Below are 15,913 nucleotides of genomic sequence, written 5' to 3'. Positions count from 1 at the left end.
TCAACGGGTTGGCATACTCTGGATCAGGTGTAGAGCAGCTGCTGGGCTATAGCCTGCCATTCTTTTATCAGTCCCTGTCGGAGCTCCTGAAGTGTCCTAGGGGTTTGCAGCGATAAGTCGACCTAGAGCATCCCAGACGTGCTCGATGGGGTTTAGGTCTGGAAAAAAGGCAGGCCACTCAATCGCCCGATATCTTCTGTTTCAAGGTACTCCTCCGCGATGGCAGCTCCGTGGGGTCATGCGTTATCATACATCAGGAGGAAGGTGGGACCCACTGCGCCCCTGAAAAGGCGGACATACTGGTGCGAAATGACGTCCCGATACACCTGACCTGCTCAGTTCCTCTGTCAAAGGCATGCATGGGTATATGTGCACCAATCGTAACCCCACCTCACACCATCAAACCACGACCTCCATACATGTCCCTTTCAAGGACATTAAGAGGTTGGTATCTGGTTCCTGGTTCACGCCAGATGAAAACTTGGCGAGACTCATTGTCCATACTATACCTGGACTCGCCCGTGAACATAACCCGGGACCACTGTTCCAATGAACATGTACTGTGTTCTTGACACGAGGCTTTATGGGCTCTCCTGTGACAACGGGTCAGTGGAAAGCACCTTTTAGGTCTCCGGGCGAATAAACCATGTCTGTTCAGTCGTCTGTGGACTGTGTGTCTGGAGACAAGTGTTCCAGTGGCTGCGGTATGGTCCCCAGCAAGGCTACCTGCTGTACTCCGTGGCCGTCTGCGGGCACTGATGGTGGGATATCTGTCTTCTTATGGTGTTGTACACTGTGAGCGTCCCGTACTGTAGCGACTAGAAACGTTTCCTGTCTGCTGCAATCGTTGCCACAATCTTGAGATCACACATTTTGTGGCACACGGAGGGCCGCTGCTACGACATGCTTTGTTTGACCAGCCTCCAGTCGCCCTGATGTTCTACCCCTCATAACGTAATCAATATGTGTTCTTTGAGACATTTTCAACACTCAGTCACCATTAGCACGTCTGAAAATGTCTGCACACTTACTCGCTTCGCCGTACTCTGACATGCACTAACACACCTCTGCGTATGTGGACTGATGCCAGCGCCGCAGTGGGACGTCCGCAGGTCAAATTCACGGCACGGTCATACCCCGAGGTTATTTAAACCCTCAAACCGCCCACCAGAGCGTTGTTTCACTATGTATCAACATTATCCTTAATTTATGAGCATGAGTGTAGTAAAGGCAGGCACTTAATTTTGTATGAGGCCTAGATCTGTACCGTCTCACACGCTGTGTTGCAGGAGGAGGAACTGCGGTGTTCGGGCGACCCCAAGTTCTCCCACCTGAGCGACGACCTACACGTCGAGATCACGGCGTTCGCCCCGCCGGCAGAGGCGCACGCACGCATCGCGTACGCTCTCGCCGAGGTGCGACGTTTCCTAGTACCGGTGAGTACATAGTCTTCTTAATATGCACTGAACTTTCCTTCGGTGCTTGGCAGAGCTTCATAATTATATTAAAAAGGACAAGATACCCTAATGTTATGCAAAATTATATTTATTTGTTTCTGAAGAGGCTTTCGGCTTCTTAGGCCATCTTCAGGTGATAACTGAATGATTCAAACATAGATAAAAATGATGTAGACTTACACGGATGTTATTTGTACAGGAAATATAAAAGTGATGTAGAGTGTTTACATTGCAAAACGTTTCATTTATTCTCACGTATAAATAATTTGATTAACTAAAACGAAGAAATGGCGAGGTAACAAAGTTTTTACGTGCAAACTAAAAGAACCCCCACTCGTACTAAAGCACCATTAATGTCTCAGTTTAGCCGGTGAGTCCGTAGACGTTAGTACAATGGGCAATACAGTACAAATGGCCATGCCTTCCTGGCCGAGTTTTAAGATAATTAAGCCAGTCAGTCCTTGAACTGACTTAGTGAGGCGCCGCGTTGGAATTCTTCCTATCTGATATGTGGGGATGTTCTCGTAATTTTATTTCCTGTTGCAGAGCAGTAGCAGCGCCCCCGGATTCTGCAAATACAATCCTAATGTCTGTGTTTTACATAACGAAGCGGGAAGAAATTTTTTTAACAAATAATTTTTTTACAAGGGATGCCATTATGGTGCGGTTATTTAAGAAAACCTTTAACAATGAACTTTTTCACACTGATTGTAAGCCAACTGCTAATGGTAAGAGAGCATGGTGTACCACATCACTAGATCGAAATGCATCCTGTCGACAACTGAAGACTATAGTGCACAGTCTGTAGCTAGAGCGTATGGTACAGTGCGTATAAGACAGTACATTTGCGCTTATGCCAACATTATTCATTTATTTCTTTATATCAACATTTCCTGGCCTTTTAGAATTGTTGTTGTTGTTGTTGTCTTCAGTCCTGAGACTGGTTTGATGCAGCTCTCCATGCTACTCTATCCTCTGCAAGGCTTCTTCATCTCCCAGTACTTACTGCAACCTACATCCTTCTGAATCTACTTAGTGTATTCATCTCTTTTGTCTCCCTCTACGATTTTTACCCTCCACGTAGCCCTCCAATGCTAAATTTGTGATCCCTTGATGCCTCAGAACATGTCCTGCTAACCGGTCCCTTCTCCTTGTCAAGTTGTGCCACAAACTCCTCTTCTCCCCAATTCTATTCAATACCTCCTCATTAGTTATGTGATCTACCCATCTAATCTTCAGCATTCTTCTGTAGCAGAAGAAAATTGCGGAAAGGTAATATTTATGACCCCGTGGACTTCTTCTAATCTCTTGGCGACAAAACGCAACTTGAGTTAGAAAATATTTATTAGTAACAATTACTTTATCCGCGCCAGACTAAATATACCTTCAGTACGTATCTCTCTGCTGACGTCCCAAGCGATTTATGCCTCTACAACTCATCCTACTGGCTCTGAAGGCGCCAAATGGTCAACCGCCTCTACTAGCCAGAGTGGGAACCTACCGTTCGCTCCTTACACCGTACTTATTCCAGCGCTGATACTTTCACTTCACGAATGTGAAATAGCAAAACAGCCAATAAAGTAGAATACGCTTTTATCGGCTAACAAGGAGCACCTTACAATATAGATTTAACTACTTATGGAAAAGAAGATGAATTTGCAACCTTATTCTGGTATTTGTGTATAAAACTTCATTTGACGAAGTAGAAAAAGGAAATTGAGGCTGATCAATAAATACTAACCTGGCATAATGTGCCATACTTTCGTTCACTTCCAGCATTCCCCGTAGGGTATGTTTTAATGTGTCATACTTTCGTTCACTTCCAGCATAAAGCTTCACATCCAACATCATATGAACGGCTTTTTGTTAAAAGATGATCAGAAAAAGTAGAACAGTTCGTCCTTAATTCCTGGCTTCATTCATAATCAGAAACCCTCATTGTCACAGCTCTGCCTCACTGACCAATATATACTTTTTCACACTGCTTGTATGTGATGTCATACAAAGAATTATGTGGCAAGGGTTGCAGTTTATCTTTACTACTGAATAAAATTTTGATATGGTATTGCTGTTACAAATGCAGGTCTACAGTTGCAAGACTTGAAATTTTTGGGAGGCCATCTTAAATGTTGCCAATAAATGGGATTTTGCACTAGGATTTGTAAGAACTGACTGATTGCTGCTAACCAGTTCACAGTACATAGTATCTTTTTTCTGCTTTTCTGTTTGAAAGGCTGATTCAGATTATGAAGCAAATAAGTTGTGTGGCCATTAGGTTCCGTTTCAATTATTTCTTGATCACGTATTTTTTATGTAAATTAAGCTATTCTTGTATTTTTTCGACTGCTGAAAAGACATTTTCTCCGGTTACTTTCCATGCTTGCGTGTAGCGCAGTGGTTAGCACATTGGACTCGCATTCGGGATGACGACGGTTCAGACCCGAGTCCTGCCTACTGACATTTAGATCTTCCGTGATTTCTCTAAATCGCTTAAGGAAACTGTCGGGATAGTTCCATTGAAAGGGGGACAGCCGTTTTCCTTCCCCATCCTTCCCCAATCCGAGCTTGTGCTCCGTCTCTAAAGATCTCGTTTGCAACGGGACGTTGAACACTAACTTCTTCCTCCTCCTCCTGCGGTTGCATTACTTCGAACTAAGACGTGGCTCCACATAGTCATGATACCAAGTTATTCACCGCTACGGCAGGCTTTACGGTTTGTTTTGACGAGTTATACGACGAGAATTTTGTGTTTATGGGAAAGGCTGCGCTAGCAGAGGGGTATTGTCGTATTCCTGTGGAGTTAGCGCCTGTCGAATAACTCATTCATGAGTATTATTTATGGAGTGGCAATCAGAATCACATTATGGATATATGGGCAGTGCTAAGCATCCTTTAAGCTGAAGAAATGCTAATAATACGAATAACTCTCAAACAGGAACAGGGAAATTAATGGCTCTGAGCACTATGGGACTTAACATCTGAGATCATCAGTCCCCTACAACTTAGAGCTACTTAAACCTAAGTAACCTAAGGACATCACACACATCCATGCCCGAGGCAGGATTTCAACCTGCGACCGTAGCAGTCGTGCGGTTCCGGACTGAAGCGCCTAGAACCGCTCGGCCACGGCGGCCGGCGGAAATTAATGCTAAACCTCCTGAATAACATGGCTATTTTATTTTAAAGGCGTAACATCTCAAAACAATTATTAAATATGATGAAAAGGTAGTCAGTTGGCTTCAGAGACAAAAATAGTACGTAGTTGGCCGAAAAAAACTCATAAAACTAAAAGTAAAAAAGAGAAACTTCTAATTCATAGGACACAGAATGTAACAAATGAAAATAATGGAATGTAATTGCACCATTACACGAGGTAATAAAGCTTCCTTAGACCTAATAAATGTAGACGACTCTTGGATCTTATTTTAGGATGGCAGGCAAACATGAACTTAGGAAGAACTAGAGGATGAAGGTCCATATATTAGAATTTGAGATGCATCCCTGCAGAAGTGTAGTGCTAAGGTAAGTGGAATAATAGAATGTAAGGCGGTAGAAATTGAACAGAATTGATATTCTCAATCTCTCCGACCAATCTCTATCAGCTCCCAGTTCAGTGCTGTCGCATAAGTATGTTTTTTCTTCTTAGCGTCAGTGATTTCTTACGCATTTAGTCATCGACAATGCAACTCCATGCTATGTGTTCCGTCGAAGTTATTAATTATTGTTATTCTTACAGGACCGTGATGGGGATAATGTTCAACTGATTTATGATTAAAATGGCTCTGAGCACTATGGGACGTAACATCTGAGGTCATCAGTACCCTAAAACTTAGAACTACTTAAACCTAACTAACCTAAGGACATCACACACATCCATGCCCGAGGCAGGATTCGAATCTGCGACAGTAGAAAGTGATTTATGTCCACGTGCGGATTCAGTTCACCATTTCATAACAGGTGTTGAAAATGGAGGAATACGCCTCCTTCAGATGAATTTTAATCGACAACGAAGTATTTCCCGTAGAAAAAAATTTCGGAAGAAACACACTCATAACTATAAAGCTGCATAAATCCTGGAATTCTGCAAATAGTCTTTACTGTAGACTTCTGTTATTTCGCGACATGATTCATCGTTACAAGAGGAAGAAATCTTACAACATCTCTGTTAAAATTTGTAAACAATGTGTGTGTAAAGCTCAAATGCATGCTTTTGAGAGGATTACAGCACGAAGATTCAGAGGACTGCAGGGGTTTCGACATCATAGGTTTTGTGGCTAGTTGCTGGCAACCTAATGATGAAGCAAAGCCTCTGACGGGGCAGCGGTGTGAACCCTGACAAGGCGCCTGACATCGCATGGTTACCCCGCGCGGCTCATGATTTCAGTAGGCGTGGAAGCTGAGTAGGTTAGGTGATGGCGCTACAAGAGCAGGATATCGGGGTTATGGAGCTGGTGAGAGTGTGTTTCATGTGCCCGATAGCGTTGTCTGGAAGCATCTTTTTGTTCGATTCCGGCGTGTTGAAAGGCGAACTGAGTCACGCACTTGGTAGTTGGACGAGAGTCTGCAGGCACATGCCTACAGCAGTTCACCAATGGTGATTGTGGCATCCCCCAGGACGGATGCGTCCTCAAATGTGTACGAACGTTATACCACAATTGGTGTTGTGAGGATAGAAGCCTCGGACTATAATTTGCAACACTATGTACAGCCAGAAGGCGATACCACATAGAGCCAGGGATGCTGTACTCAGGTACCTCGTCCAACATATTAAAGACAGCAGCTGTCATTCACTTGGTACGCCGCTTCTTTTGGAAGGCTTAGCTCCCCTGTAACTGCTCTGAGCCACGGATGTGAGCAAACAGCTGTGGCAGCTTGGAGTGGCTCGTCCCATCACAGCTAGTTGGCTTCTGGCTCGAAGGCGGTGCCTTCACATAGGCTGCATGGAAGTTGTTGTGGTTGGTAGGAGAGCCAACACCGTGTTACTAGAGGAGGCCAAAAGGCACGCGATTTAGCTCACGCAGGCTGGCGTGAGGTCTGGAACAGGACAAGGGAATTAGACTTCATAAAAACGGACGTAGCTGGTGGAATACCTAACTTTAATCCATTAATGACAAACGTCGGTATGGACGGTACGTGATTCTCAATATCAATAGCGACTGATGATGGCGCTTTGCTAGGTCGTACCAAATAACGTAACTGAAGGCTATGCTAACTATCGTCTCGGCAAATGAGAGCATAGAAGTCAGTGAACCATTGCTAGCAAAGTCGGCAGCACAACCGGGGCGAGTGCTAGGAAGTCTCTCTAGACCTGCCGAGTGGTGGCGCTCGGTCTGCAATCACTGATAGTGGTGACACGCTTGTCCGACGTATACTAACGGACCGCGGCCGATTGAAAGGCTACCACGTAACAAGTGTGGTGTCTGGCGGTGACATCACAAAAGGCATCACACTTCACCTAATACGTTACCCAGTAACAAGCGAGACTTTCATGTCGTCGGAATCATAGATGAGAACGGGATGAAGGGCACTGAAAATGATGTTTCTGGAATGGGGATAGTTAAGCCGGACATAACACCATCGCAGCAGGCCACTTTCCCTCTTTAACTGGAGATGTCAACTGTCTGTTAGTTTTCCCCACCTTGCATTTTCCACCTGCAGTAGGATGCTGTGGAGTGGCTGTTCTCGTGTGTTACAAGTTTGGAACTGTATTGCATGGCTCACAAATGGACGTATTGTGTGTTGTCACACCGTACTATTTGCACTCCTTGCTTTCGCTCGGCTCGGTGTGGCAATGTGTTGCGTGTAGCGCCCAACCTTCTCCAACACTGGCACTCATTGCGTGCCTCAAATTCCAACTGCGACACACCAGATGACTCGGACTTCGTTCTCTGCCGGATGCACTAAATAAGAATTTTGAAATCTTATACTTGCAGCCGGGATTTGGATCTGTAGTCCAACGCTTTGTATTTTCACACATGGCATTGGCGTGTTAAAGAAGGATAACTGTTGTTCCACAAGGCCAGAATCGTGCTACAACGGTTTGAGAAGCCTGGTAGTGAACTCAGTCTTGGCTACCAGACTCGTGTAATCTGAACCCGATGCAACATCCGAGGCGCTACAGGCGCCAGCTGTGTGTCCACAAACAACTCACCCATAACTTCTGGGAATAGCGTGACCTTTGGGGAGATGTCTGGTGCCACATACTTCTGGAACTCCACCAAGCGTTTGTCTAATCCATGACCCACAGAATCTGCTGGATTGCATTGCGAAGGCGGACCAATATTCTATTAAGCTGGTACGGTAGATGCCGTTGAGGAGTGCCGAGCTAACATTAATATAGGCATCCGTATAAACGAATTTATTAACAACCAGCTCTCAGTCGAAATCTATTAACAATACTTTGTTCTAGTCGTTTTATTTTTTTTTTTTTTTGTCCTTTTAAGGGGTAGCCGTTACAAGGCTTACTCTTAATTGATAATCTTTACATTGATCCAATATCATGGGTAAAATTACGATGATACAGTAGCGTCAAATTTGAGCCCAAAGCGATTGTAACATAAATTAAAAGTTTCAACTTAGGTTCGATAAATATCTGTGATACAAAATTTAAAATCCAAATGCTACTTTAAAGATGCTTGTAGTGACCCTTAAAAAATTTATAATAACAAACTTAGAGCAATTCGAAGCTGAAAACTGTATTCAGATAAATCCGATTTAGCAGAAGCACTTGAAATACACAACAACAAATTACAGCGGAGCCCCTCGTGACAGGTCTTGTACACATCAGTTTTTCTCGTGACACAATTTAAATTTTGCTCATCTATTGTACAAGAGTACCGAACAATTAAAAAATAAGTTTACGTGCAAAACTCCTTCAGATGGACGCCAAATTAACAGATATGAATTGTTCAATTGGAAAAAGTGATTACTTAACTCAAGAACAAACCTGTAGCGATAGAAGTTGTCCACTGCTACCTCAGTGCGTTTACAGAGCCGTAATCTTGCAATCATCTTTTATTTCACATGTCAGACTTGCGCACACTTCCTGGCAATACACATCTTTAAATTGGCATCATTAGACATGAAACTTAAAACTTAACCACTGGTCACCCCTTCCCTTCATGCATACAGAATAATGGCCCCCACTAAGGGAAAACTCAGTGACTACCTTGTAACATGACTGTTAAAACAATCATATCACCAGTCACGAAATAGTGGAACTAAGGCGGCCCACAAGGGCAGACTCAGCTGCAGTATTGCAAGACGAACAACTAAAACACAGAATTGGGCAAGTACTCAATAATTAAGTTACTCAATGTCATTTGAGTCGTCCAGTACTCCTGTGTTAACGGAACCAGGGTGCAGCGACAGCATAGTAACGGCTGTACTGACCTCCAAGCATTGCTTTAAAAGCCGATCTCCTACGGGCAGCACCAGTATTCAGCAACCGCAAAACTCTTGCATGCAAAAAGGGAGCTCCTTTCGAAATTACAGCTTTCCAAACAGTGGCTCTCAACCACAATTAAGTCGCGCTATCAATCCAGGTGCGGCCAACTCGATTTCCGGCCCATAACCGGGCTGCTCCCAGCACGGGACCCCACTCGCCATCTTCCTCGTGCCGCTGCTAACTCAGGACTCCCGTCGCTGCCCGTCACACGCTGCCTCGCGGACCACAGCCGCACCTCCCTGGCAAAGAGATTCTACACAACCAGCGATTCTACCAGAGAGGCATGAAGTCAAAAAATACCAAAACTTTGCGGATGGTTTCGACGTTCGGCCACAATGGTTTGTCTCGCCACTGTATTTCGGCAGGCGAGGTACCAAATAGTTCTTTTCAGTTTTTAGAGTTTAGGTATTACGACTAGTCACTGCAGATACATTTATGCACACATACACGATCAGCACGTTGCGGTTCTGGACTTAATACGCGGGTTGAGGAGACGTGGCCGAGTCTAACCTGAGCCACTGCACTGTCAACAATGGTCATTCGTCTCAAGGACTATATGCAATATATCGTGGTAGTGCTCGACTGCTGTTCAGCCAATAATTTTATGCAGCGACAAGTTTAAATAAAAATCGATATACAGTAGTAAAAAAAATTTCGGTTTACTGCACATCCGGAAATAGTTATCACAAAAGAGAAATTGGAGCGATTTTGCAGGTTATGTGCTTACTAATGTTAATGAATTAGTGGTGCGTAGCCTTCGAAGTAAGGCCACTTAGTGCCCACAAACGTGTGCATTGGTTGTTCCCACTTTGCGCTTCGTTTCGACTGAGTCTGCGCAGGAGCCCCGTAGCATCAGCACTATACTTGTTCGCCAGATCTGCCAAAGGTAGCCCGCTTCCGACCTATGCGTTCTGTGATGGGGCGTGAACGCCGCGTCGCCTACCTGTGGTTTCACCGTCCTTCAACCACTTCTCCTACACGCTCACGACAGTAGCACTCGAGCAGTCGAACAGATTCGGTGTTCCCGAGATGTTCGGTCTCAAGCTCCTGGCCTTATCAGCCCTTTGTTAAAGTTGCTTATGTCTGATTGTTTTCCACCTTTCAGCCCTTAAAGTCGCTGGAATGATTCCCGTGTCAGTATTTCCTTACCACGCCACGGGCCAGTAACGCTACTTAGTGTAATTCATGTGCAAGATCGTAAAAGTTTTATGTTATATTTCGCAATAGGAGAGCAAAGAATTCTTGAAACGTTATTATATATTTACATTTTGCCGTTCAATCATTAAATATTTTCAGTATCAATAAGATCTACAACGTACGAGAGAATGGTGTATCAGTATATAAACTGTTCTAGTCCGAAGAAAGTGTTCACTGTGTTTTAGTTTTTCAGTTGCTTGCCCTTCTCTTATATTCCTAACCGAACTGCCCTTACAGTAACGTAATAACAACATTCACATCGGTATCAGAATTTGATTTGGAATAGTTTCCTTCTGAACTGCTCGAGTTATCACTGCTCCCTTTCAGAAGTGTGATTAAATTTTCCGCTCAGTCTTCCAGAATGCCTTCATTGTTAACTGTCTCTGTGAGGAAATCTGTAGAGGTGTTCAATACTTGTTTGCAGGTCTCCGTAGTCACTTCATTTACGGCTTCACTAAGGAGCTCATCAGCTTCAGAGATGGTGAACTTATTGTTGTTCGCAGCAATGTAAGTTTTTATTAGCACCCACGCAACTTCATTAGTACTGAAATGACAATGATGCGGAGGAAGCTGAGAGATTTCATGTCTTTGTCTTTTATGAAACAGTAGTTTCTTTCCTAGCATAATTTCCAGCAATTCAGCCTTTAAATCTTCTTTGATTCCCGTCTCGTCTTTCCAGCTATAGAACAATTTCCTGTGTTCTTGATGCAAAAATGAACCATACGTGACCTTAACCATAGCACTGGCTAATCGCCAAACGAGATTTGCTATGAGTCATGTTTGAAAGTGCTTCGGAAACACTACAGCACCCCTCGATTCACGGTAATCACATATCTTCTCGAACCAAACATTAACAAACACTTCGGCCAAAATACGTCCGATCTACCCACATGTATTATAATTCGCTCCCTTTGACAACAGATTCTGCTAACTTGTAGGTTATAAATGAGTGTCTTATTTCAAGTTTCATCTAGCCACACAATGTTTGGGAATGTCACATCCATCATCCTCTGCAGAAAGCTGCACTGCAGTGCAGCATCATCAGCTGTTTCCATTGAGATTTTTCGTCAGCTCATAACTGAATAGCTGAGGACTCTGTTCTTCAGTTAGGCATGTAATGGAAATTTGCTACCTCTAAAATGATAGACGTCTGAGGAGATAAGAACAGTTCAGTCCGTGTGGATTGTTCCCTTCTCTTTTAATGGTTACAAATATGACGGCGAATAACGTCTTACTGACAAATGTTTTTGATGTTGCTAAGCAACAGTCATACAATAATTTTTAATTGCACACATCACCATTTGACTGATTGTTGTTTACTTAATTACGATCCAGGTTTTAGTCTTTCATGCCATTTTCAAGTTCAAAATGTTTCAAATGGCCCTGAGCATTATGGGACTTAACTTCTGAGGTCATCGGTCCCCTAGAACTTAGAACTACTTAAACCTAACTAACCTAAGGACATCACACACATCCAAGCCCGAAGCAGGATTCTAACCTGCGACCGTAGCGGTCGCGCGGTTCCAGACTGTAGCACCTATAACCTTTCGGCCACAACGGCCGGCCCATTTTCAAGTGACTGAGTTTAGGTAATTAACATATTTTGCAGGACATCAAGCTAAAAATGGCCATAAATTAAAGTGCTTTTGCTCACTTTCAAATTTGTCGCAGTCTTCTTTGCAACCTGAGTAAGAGGAAATAAAAGCTCACCTTTTCTCTTGTCTTTCTCGAAATAGTCTCTCACTGAACACACAGATCCGCGGGCTTGGGTGCGTAACGTGCTTTTCTTCCTCCACATCACTTCACGGGTTGGGATAGCGTCATTAGTCGCAATGCATATCGTTAGAGATGAAACAGAGCTGTGTAAACACTGAAAACAACAACACAGAAAACAGAAGCTATATTTCCAGTGAAGCAAATGGAAACGACAGAATAAGATATGTGTAAGAAACTCACTGTTACCTTTCATACGCGCTCGCGTTAGTTTTGGAGCGCGGGAACGTGGCTCGTGCTGTCTGCTCAAGCGCCGTCTACATCTACATCTACATGACTACTCTGCAATTCACATTTAAGTGCTTGGCAGAGGGTTCATCGAACCACAATCATACTATCTCTCTACTATTCCACTCCCGAACAGCGAGCGGGAAAAACGAACACCTAAACCTTTCTGTTCGAGCTCTGATTTCTCTTATTTTATTTTGATGATCATTCCTACCTATGTAGGTTGGGCTCAACAAAATATTTTCGCATTCGGAAGAGAAAGTTGGTGACTGAAATTTCGTAAAAAGGTCTCGCCGCGACGAAAAACGTCTATGCTGTAATGACTTCCATCCCAACTCGTGTATCATATCTGTCACACTCTCTCCCCTATAACGCGATAATACAAAACGAGCTGCCCTTCTTTGCACCCTCTCGATGTCCTCCGTCAATCCCACCTGGTAAGGATCCCACACCGCGCAGCAATATTCTAACAGAGGACGAACGAGTGTAGTGTAAGCTGTCTCTTTAGTGGACTTGTTGCATCTTCTAAGTGTCCTGCCAATGAAACGCAACCTTTGGCTCGCCTTCCCGACCATATTATCTATGTGGTCCTTCCAACTGAAGTTGTTTGTAATTTTAACACCCAGGTACTTAGTTGAATTGACAGCCTTGAGAATTGTACTATTTATCGAGTAATCGAATTCCAACGGATTTCTTTTGGAACTCATGTGGATCATCTCACACTTTTCGTTATTTAGCGTCAACTGCCACCTGACACACCATGCAGCAATCTTTTCTAAATCGCTTTGCAGCTGATACTGGTCTTCGGATGACCTTACTAGACGGTAAATTACAGCATCATCTGCGAACAACCTAAGAGAACTGCTCAGATTGTCACCCAGGTCATTTATATAGATCAGGAACAGTAGAGGTCCCAGGACGCTTCCCTGGGGAACACCTGATATCACTTCAGTTTTACTCGATGATTTGCCGTCTATTACTACGAACTGCGACCTTCCTGACAGGAAATCACGAATCCAGTCGCACAACTGAGACGATACCCCATAGCTCCGCAGCTTGATTAGAAGTCGCTTGTGAGGAACGGTGTCAAAAGCTTTCCGGAAATCTAGAAATACGGAATCAACTTGAGATCCCCTGTCGATAGCGGCCATTACTTCGTGCGAATAAAGAGCTAGCTGCGTTGCACAAGAGCGATGTTTTCTGAAGCCATGCTGATTACGTGTCAATAGATCGTTCCCTTCGAGGTGATTCATAATGTTTGAATACAGTATATGCTCCAAAACCCTACTGCAAACCGACGTCAATGATATAGGTCTGTAGTTAAATGGATTACTCCTACTACCCTTCTTGAACACTGGTGCGACCTGCGCAATTTTCCAATCTGTAGGTACAGATCTATCGGTGAGCGAGCGGTTGTATATGAGTGCTAAGTAGGGAGCTATAGTATCAGCGTAATCTGAAAGGAACCTAATCGGTATACAATCTGGACCTGAAGACTTGCCCGTATCAAGCGATTTGAGTTGCTTCGCAACCCCTAAGGTATCTACTTCTAAGAAACTCATGCTAGCAGATGTTCGTGTTTCAAATTCTGGAATATTCCATTCGTCTTCCCTGGTGAAGGAATTTCGGAAAACTGCGTTCAATAACTCCGCTTTAGCGGCGCAGTCGTCGATAACAGTACCATCGGCACTGCGCAGCGAAGGTATTGACTGCGTCTTGCCGCTTGTGTACTTTACATACGACCAGAATTTCTTCGGATTTTCTACCAAATTTCGAGACAATGTTTCGTTGTGGAACCTATTAAAGGCATCTCGTATCGAAGTACGTGCCAAATTTCGCGCGTCTGTAAATTTTAGCCCATCTTCAGGATTTCGCGTTCTTCTGAACTTCGCATGCTTTTTCCGTTGCCTCTGCAACAGCGTTCGGACCTTTTTTGTGTACCACGGGGGATCCGTTCCATCTCTTACCAATTTATGAGGTATGAATATCTCAATTGCTGTTGCTACTATATCTTTGAATTTGAGCCACATCTCGTCTACATTCGCATAGTCAGTTCGGAAGGAATGGAAATTGTCTTTTAGGAAGGCTTCTAGTGGTACTTTATCCGCTTTTTTAAATAAAATTATTTTGCGTTTGTTTCTGATGGATTTGGAAGAAATGGTATTGAGCCTAGCTACAATGACCTTGTGATCACTAATCCCTGTATCAGTCATGATGCTCTCTATCAGCTCTGGATTGTTTGTGGCCAAGAGGTCAAGTGTGTTTTCGCAACCATTTGCAATTCGCGTGGGTTCGTGGACTAACTGCTCTAAATAATTTTCGGAGAATGCATTTAGGACAATCTCGGAAGACGTTTTGTGCCTACCACCGGTTTTGAACAAGTATTTTTGCCAACATACCGAGGGTAGGTTGAAGTCCCCACCAACTATAACCGTATGAGTGGGGTATTTATTTGTTACGAGACTCAAACTTTCTCTGAACTGTTCCGCAACTGTATCATCGGAGTCTGGGGGTCGGTAGAAGGAGCCAATTATTAACTTAATTCGGCTGTTAAGTATAACCTCCACCCACACCAATTCGCACAGAGTATCTACTTCGACTTCACTACAAGATAAACCACTACTGACAGACACCAACACTCCACCACCAATTCTGCCTAATCTATCTTTCCTGAACACCGTCTGAGACTTCGTAAAAATTTCTGCAGAACTTATTTCAGGCTTTAGCCAGCTTTCTGTACCTATAACGATATCCGCTTCTGTGCTTTCTATTAGCGCTTGAAGCTCAGGGACTTTTCCAGCGCAACTACAACAGTTTACAACTATAATTCCGACTGTTCCTTGATCCAAGCACGTCCTGTAATTGCCAAGCACCCTTTGACATTGCAGCCCATCCCGCACTTTCCCGAGGCCTTCTAACCTAAAAAACCGCCCAGTCCACGCCACACAGCCTCCGCTACCAGTGTAGCCGCCAGCTGAGTGTAGTGAACTCCTGACCTATTCAGCGGAACCCGAAACCCCACCACCCTATGGCGCAAGTCAAGGAATCTGCAGCCAATACGGTCGCAAAACCGTCTGAGCCTCTGATTCAGACCCTCCACCCGGCTCTGCACCAAAGGTCCGCAGTCGGTTCTGTCAACGATGCTGCAGATGGTGAGCTCTGCCTTCATCTCATAAGCAAGACCGGCAGCCTTCACCAAATCAGATAGGCGCTGGAATCCAGAGAGAATTTCCTCAGATCCAAAGCGACACACGTCATTAGTGCCGACATGTGCCACCACCTGCAGCTGGCTGCACCCTGTGCTCTTCATGGCATCCGGAAGGACCCTTTCCACATCAGGAATGACTCCTCCCGGAATGCACACGGAGTGCACACTGGATTTCTTCCCCTCCTTAGCCGCCATATCCCTAAGGGGCCCCATTACGCGCCTAACATTGGAGCTCCCAACTACCAGTAAGCCCAACCTCTGCGATTGCCCGGACCTTGAAGGCTGAGAATGATCCTCTGAAACAGGGCAGGCAGCTGCATCTGGCTCAGCCAGAGACAGTGCCTGAAACCGGTTTGTCAGACGCACCGGGGAGGCTTTCTGGTCAGCTTCCGGGGACGCCTTTCGCTGCCTGCCACGCCTTGGAACGACCTCCCAATCAACCACAGGCGAGGGCTCAGCTCCACTGCGGGCAGCAACCGGGGCAACCACAGCGGCAGACCGATCTGGGGACAGACGGGACGAGGTTGACATCCCCGTGATACCCGAGTCCGGCTCCCCACAGTGGTGCCCATTGGCAACAGCCTCAAGCTGCGCGACCGAAGT

The 15,913-nt window shown here is 44.6% G+C and overlaps 1 protein-coding gene across 1 annotated transcript in view; it reads left to right on the top strand.

The window, feature by feature from the left end:
- LOC126278925 (KH domain-containing, RNA-binding, signal transduction-associated protein 1-like) overlaps positions 1-15,913 on the top strand; it is a 717,512-nt gene that overhangs the window by 428,075 nt on the left and 273,524 nt on the right. Inside the window, exon 3 of the mRNA XM_049979201.1 lies at positions 1,290-1,436. Within this exon, the coding sequence (XP_049835158.1) occupies positions 1,290-1,436 (147 nt within the window). The remainder of the gene's footprint in view (positions 1-1,289; positions 1,437-15,913) is intronic.

This window comes from Schistocerca gregaria, chromosome 6, assembly GCF_023897955.1.
Source record: "Schistocerca gregaria isolate iqSchGreg1 chromosome 6, iqSchGreg1.2, whole genome shotgun sequence".
Taxonomy (NCBI): Eukaryota; Metazoa; Arthropoda; class Insecta; order Orthoptera; family Acrididae; genus Schistocerca; species Schistocerca gregaria.
Note: the sequence above shows the minus strand (reverse complement) of the source record. Positions and strands in the feature narration are given on the sequence as shown.